General features: G+C 38.0%; 1 protein-coding gene across 2 annotated transcripts; it reads right to left on the reverse strand.

The window, feature by feature from the left end:
- Positions 1 to 3,151: 3,151 nt before the first annotated feature.
- Positions 3,152 to 6,302, reverse strand: LOC120302018 (olfactory receptor 6X1-like). Of its 2 annotated transcripts, none has more exons than XM_039329919.1 (2): positions 6,211 to 6,302; positions 3,152 to 5,040 (listed from the first exon to the last, which is right to left on the reverse strand). In XM_039329919.1, exon 2 carries the CDS (start codon positions 5,026 to 5,028, stop codon positions 4,063 to 4,065), a length of 966 nt encoding a protein of 321 aa, XP_039185853.1. In that variant the 5' UTR covers positions 5,029 to 5,040; positions 6,211 to 6,302; the 3' UTR covers positions 3,152 to 4,062. The 2 variants fall into 2 exon arrangements, with proteins under 2 accessions (XP_039185853.1, XP_039185856.1); XM_039329922.1 differs by having other exon boundaries at positions 6,098 to 6,216.
- Between the last annotated feature and the right edge of the window lie 551 nt (positions 6,303 to 6,853).

Genomic DNA, 6,853 nt, shown 5'->3' on the forward strand with positions numbered 1-6,853 from the left:
CACATATAATGGTTTCAGTGGGGAAGTGTTTGGGAGCGACTGCAAAGTTGAATCCTTTGGAAAGGACATTGGTTTCGGCTTTGGTGAGGATCCTATCTGAGATGTTATGCACTGTTTGTTTCATGTGTGGCTGTGAGGGAGGAGGGGTTTGTTTCTGGCGTTCTTGTAGTCTTCGGAGTTTGTTGGTGTGTGTATCTGTCTTGAGGGTGGTCTGTGTTTCGGCTCTCCAGACGGCGAGTTGTTTGGATTTGTCCCAAAGTGCGGGGTGGATCTTGTTGCTGAGTTTGAGGTGGAGTGTGAGGAGATCTTTGTTAATTCGGTCTAGGATGAATCTTTTTGTGTGAAGTTCATTTCTGATTAGGGCCAATTCTGTTCTTTTCAGGATCAGTTTGGTGGCTGCAGAGTTGGAGTGGAATTTCAGTTGGAAACATGTGGGGATTAGATTTTGATCTCAACAGTTGCGTAGGAATGCGAGGTCGCATAAAATGGAAGCTCTTTGGACTTCAGGTTTTTCATAGGTCCTGCTCAGATGGTGGATTTCCTCCCCGTAGAGGTTCGATATTTGTTTTCTGAGGTTTTCGCGGGTATTTGTATGTAGGTCTTTGGTTGTTCGGGTTTTCTCCCGCGTAAAATTGGAAGTGTCTTGGCAACGTTTTGACGAAGTCCCATTGTGCTGCTCAAAGCACGAAGCTGAAAACACCAGCCTGAAGATGACGAATGGGACTTCGTCGAAACGTCGCCAAGACACTTCCAATTTTACGCAGGAGAAAACCCGAACAACCAAAGACCTACATACAAATACCCGCGAAAACCTCAGAAAACAAATATGTTATGTATGTTTACACTTTGAGAGCAAGCAACTAAATTTCATTTTTAATGTGTGCCATTGTGCCCACAGTAAAAAATGAGAATAAAGCTTATCATTCTATCTATCTATCTATCTATCTATCTATCTATCTATCTATCTATCGAAAAGAAGAATAAAATACTGAGAAACAAAATATGAGGTGTGATATAAATATGAAAGTAAATAAAGGGCTCTAGAAATATAAAAGCCAAGTTATTTCTCTGGGGGGAGGGGGTGGATATGTGTCTATGCTAGGAAGTCATAGTATAATATTCTCTGTATTGGATGTGATTGGCCCATGGTCACTTGTGAGCTCTCCAGACAAAGGAGGACTTGAATCTGAGCTTATCCTTTCCCTGATCAATTGCTCAACCACAACACCACATCATGGTGTGAACAGCAACCCAAGGAAAAGGCTTAAAAACATACTTTATTGAAACACATTATGATACAAAGTCAATTCATTGTGACAGACTTAATAATGTAACTGGTATGGAATCCCCTATCCCAATTTTCATTTGTGATGCCCTCAAGAATGGGAAGAAATAAATACTAGCACTGATGATGTTACTTAATTTGGATAATGAAACATCTGCAAGAAAACAACCAAGCACACAGATACCAAGGACCCTTAGAAATAAATTTAGACTCCATCTGAATGTTTATTTACATAATGTTGTATCTTTGAACCAATACATTAAACAAAAGTTAGCTATTCACCCTTCATTGATCATATTAAAAGCAAGGAATGCTCAACAGATGTTTTATAGATTATATCTATTTTTATGAACATACTATACATAAATATGCATTCTTTTAGAAAATGTCTTTAAACAAATGATATGTGAGGCCAATGGACCATAGGCTACATTCTGTGCAGGAACTTTGCATTGTTAATTATCTAAAGAAGAGAGGATTAAAATACTGAAAAACAAAATATGGGCTGTGATAGAAATATGGAAGTAAATAAAGAGCTATAGAAATATAAAAGCTAAGATGTTTCTCTCTGTTTGTAGGAGTGGATTATATGCTAAGAAGTGATAGTTGATTTTGCAGTGAAAGAGTGGATCTAAAGATCTCTCCACTTTTACCTTGGATTGTTCTTACTTCATTACCTGAATTGTCTTCTCCAAGCAACTTTCATTCCATCTCTCTATCCATTTATGAAGACAATGTTTTCAAGAAACATACAAAATGATTCATCATGTGTTCAGGGGGAAATTGTAGCCTTCTTAGAAATATTATCCTTGACATTTAAAGAGCATGTAGTGGTTGGTATCATAGAAGGTTTATTTACTTCTTCTCTATAGAAGCTTGGAATACAGTCTCCAAGGATGTTTGATTTAATTTCCCATGAGTATCTTAGCAGTATACCGTAAATGCCGGCGTATAAGGCGACTTCCGCGAGTGCTGAAATCGGCACCAAAGACGGGGGTCGTCTTATACGCCGAGTCGTCTTATACGCCGGAAATACTGGTAGTTTCCGGCGTATAAGACGACTTTCTAGGAATGCGGCCCGGCTATAAAGACGGGGGTCATCTTATACGCCGGGTCGCCTTGTACGCCGGCATTTACGGTACCTAGAATATACTGAAGACTGATATGCTTTAGATTGAATGTCAAGGGCCATTCCCACATAGGAAGTCCTCTGGAGGCACACCAACAAGAATAAACCTTTAAGCATTTTTTTTAATAGTTGGTTTAATTCCCATTCTTCTCCTACTGCAAAAAGAGTAAGTGTGAAATCTTCACTGAGACAATGCTTCATTTTGTACAGAAGGTTGAAAAGATCTCTTGATTTCCATTAGTATCCATAGATTAATGGCAAGAGTAGATTATCTTGAATCAGCATGACTATTGCCCAGTTCTCTTTGGATTAACTTCCAAGTGCCATTCCCAGAAGTAGAGTCTTCTATATATTATTAGTTTGAAGAACTCAATAAATTTTGAGACATTTTTTTTTCTGTTCCTCACTCCTACCATTTTCTGGGTTCTATGTGTTCATTTCATATAAAAAGAGTTCATGTATTTGTAACATATGTAAAGCTTTACAGATACGTTCTCCTATGTGTAAATTATACTGTTTTCCGCCCTGGGTTCCTTCACTGTTGAAAGGCTCCACACACATTTGCACTACTCAGATGACCCTGAGGACACAGATAAATCTCCAAATGACCTCAGTGACTCTCTAAAAGAATGCAAATGACCAGCTGTCTGCAAGGAATATAAATCATTCCATTCTCCACCATCCAGTTAGAGCTGAAGAAACTTCTTGGATGAGAAGCGAAATGTCTTCAAGGAAAAACAAGAAAGTTCAGTTGCCTTCTGAAAAACACCTTTGGGACAACCATGACCTGGATGACTGAGAATCTTGACAGACATCAAACTTGGGGGGGGGGAGGAATCTCCACAACTATAAGCAACTCTGGTTTTTAGCCAAGAAGGATTTGTTCATTTGGAAGGAAGAATCTGGAATGCCTGAATCTAGCTTAGTTGGAAAACATGAATTGGAGAATTTAATTGAAATATAGTGATGAGAGATCAGGGAACAAGGCATCATCAGATTTGAGTCTTGTGCTTGAGCTTAGTATTGTGTATTATGTGCTTCTAAGAATGAATGCTAGTGATCTCTTTCTTCAACATCAATTCCCACAAATTTCTGGGTTCCATTTGCTCCCCTCATAAAAGCCACATAGTAATTACTAATTTTATATAGACAATTTCTATACTGTACATTGTACACTATAGATAGTGCTACACTGCTATAAAGAATGATAGAAATGAATGAGTGATATCTTTCCTTGTTTGCTAGATTTCTACCCTGACTTTTCTCCAGGACCACAAGAGAATGTAGCAGGAACTCTCTTCTCCCCCTTTTCCCCCACAATAACACCTGAGTAAAGGAGGTGGAAAGAGTGGGTTGTTAACAAGAAAGTCCAGTTGCCTCCTGAAAAAGCACCTTTTGGACAACCATGACCTGGATGACTGAGAATCTCCATAGACAGAAAAAAACATGTTGCCTTCCTCTTGAACATTACTCATAAACTCCTTCTTTGTTATGGTAGGCATGGTGAAATATTTCAACCATATTGGTTCATATTTCTGACATTCCTGCAAATGGAAGGAATACAAATAGAGGAGTCCTTCAAAAGACATAAAGGTTTAGAACCTAGAGTTTAAAGTTTCATCTTCAGGAACTCTGCTTGGAAATGCAATCAATTCCCATTCCTTTTAACACAGGGGAGAGCTAGAATCTTCCTTCCAATCATTCTACGTACAGAATCTTTCACTTCATTGTTCCTAATGGTGTAGATGAAAGGATTGAGCACTGGGGTGATCATAGTATACACAATGGAGACAACCTTCATTACCCTGAAGGAAGAGTTCTTGACCGTTGGCCTTAGGTAGACAAAAAAGACTGACCCATACAAAATAAAAACCACAATCAGATGGGAAGCACACGTAGAGAAAGCCCTCTGCTGTCGGGAGGTTGAAGACATTCGAAAAATGGTGAAGATGATGAAGAGGTAAGAAATGAGGGTGAAAAGCAAGGAAGACATAATCACAACCACAGAAACGAGGAAACCAAGGGTTTCGATAATACGTGTATCTCCTCCTGCAATCTTCAACACAGGTCCAACATCACAAAAGAAATGATTGATAATGTTGGAAGTACAGTAGGGCAAGTTTGCTATCATCACTACTTGACAAATTATGGAGACAAATCCTCCAAACCAGGCTGCTATTGCCAGCTTAAGGCACACCCCCGGAGTCATGATAGTGGCATATCTCAAAGGGTGGCAAATGGCTACGTATCTGTCCAAGGATATCAAAGTGATGATGAAAAATTCAGTGACCCCGAAAAGAAAATAGAAGCACAACTGAATTACACAGCAATAAAAACAGATGAAATTACTAGCAGAGAGATAATTGAGCAACAGCTTGGGTATAAAGGATGTGGTATGTCCAATGTCTATAAAAGAAAGGTTGCTAAGGAAGAAATACATGGGTTTCTGCAGGTGGTGGTCCACAATTACCATCATAATGATGAGCCCATTGCCCATCAAACTCAGGAGGTAGAGCAGAAAGACACTGGTGTACATCATGCTTTCCATACTCCCAAAAGTTGACAATCCAACAAGGAGGAAATCTGCAGATCTTGTACAGTTGGTCAAATCCATTCTTCCTTTTAGCTATCAAAGCAATCAGAATTGGAATTGAGTCAACCTTTTGCTATATTTCCTTCAATTATTTCTTAAGGTGCTAGCTTTGTTATAAAGCAGTGGTTCTCAACCTGTGGGTCGGGACCCCATTTGGGGTCGAATGACCATTTCACGGGGGTCGCCAAACAAGGCTGTCCACCATTTTTTCCCCCTTTTCTTTGGCCACGCCCCTGGCACCCGGTGATGTATAAGTGGTTGGGGGTCACCACAACATGGGGAACTGTATTATGGGGTCGCGGCATTAGAAAGGTTGAGAACCACTGTTATAAAGGCATGCTATGAAAAAAGCTAAGTTCTTACTAAAGTTTTCTTAAATTCCTGCCAAGCAAGACAAGATTGGCTTGGATCATAGAAGATGTTGAAACCAAAATCATGAATTTTAAAGGTTCCCTCCATGGCATCCCACAAAATATGGGGTCAAAAACATAGCAGAAGAGAAAGAGACCAGTCCTATTGGAAATTAAAATAGCAGCATTGGATTCTGGCAGAACGTGCATTACAGACAGAGGATTATTCTATCTTTAAATGTCTTCATGGAAATTCTGAGCCCTCTAAAGGGAACTTTATGTTCCAATGGAAGGATTCTTCAGAATATTTTAGGATTACATATTAAAGCAAAAATCCAATATATTGTAAAATATAATACATATATGTTTATGAATTTATGGGCGTATATACATAATTAAATTTTGAAGAGTACATGAAAACTAAGAGAAACTAAAAGAATAAAGAGAACACAGAGAGAAAGAGATTAGGAAAACAATTAAAATGTAAAACAAAAGGATAAAAAGTAGGAAGAAAAAGTTTCTGGTTTCCTTTGTAGCAAATACAAGTGTGATTACAAAATTACCTCTATGATTACACACACACACACACACGCACAAAAAAAACCTCACCTTTTTCTGTTAGTTGAACCATTGAAAACACAAATGATAAATACTTTGTTATATGCAAATGTCTATAAGATCTTTCCATTTACACATAAATATAGATCTTGTCTTTTCGTTAATCAAAGAAGTGAATTTACCCAGTAATAATTCTAAACTATCAATGCAGGGAATCCTTCTGTGCTTTTACAATCGGCAAAAGGCATAAACCTTTCTGCCACTTATCTTGAGTTTTTCATCTGTTGTTCCTTACCCTTGCATCTTTTCTTCATGTGTTTTTTTACTCCATCTCAATATCAAATCAGTCACTGATTTGCCCACAGATAACAACAGTCTGCCTTTGAGAAAATCCTATTTACTTCTTTAAAATATTGTCCTTAACATTTAATGCAGTTCCAAAAGATTGCATCATAGAAAAGGTGTTCATTTACTGCAGTAACTTGGGGTACCATCTCTGAGGACATTTCTTTCTAATTTCCCATGAGTATCCAGTCTTTGTGCTTAAAATTTATTATTTGAATAGCGTAACTCAAGGGTGATCTTATTTGTGTTAAATATTAACCTCCATACCAATGTATGGATCTGTTATTAATATTTTCAGGGAAGGAATTCATTAGAGGCAGTATTTTATCATTTTATTAGGATTTCCTCTTCCCCTTCTTCCACCTTCTCAAAGAGATTAAATTGGAGAGATTAAACAAAGGACAACAGTTGAGATTTTATTCAGACAATGTTTTTAGGGGGGGGGGAGAAACATTAGGAATCAGAAGTTTTACATTTTAGTGGATATTTTTTTCAAGAATTATCTCTCTTCTCCATTAGTGAGATTTTTATTTATTATATTTCATATTTTTAAACCCACCATCTCCTCCTGAGAGGGACTCTGGATGGTGTGC

The sequence above is a fragment of the Crotalus tigris genome, unplaced genomic scaffold, assembly GCF_016545835.1.
Source record: "Crotalus tigris isolate CLP2741 ecotype Arizona unplaced genomic scaffold, ASM1654583v1 scf7180000024422.1470167, whole genome shotgun sequence".
Lineage (NCBI taxonomy): Eukaryota > Metazoa > Chordata > Lepidosauria > Squamata > Viperidae > Crotalus > Crotalus tigris.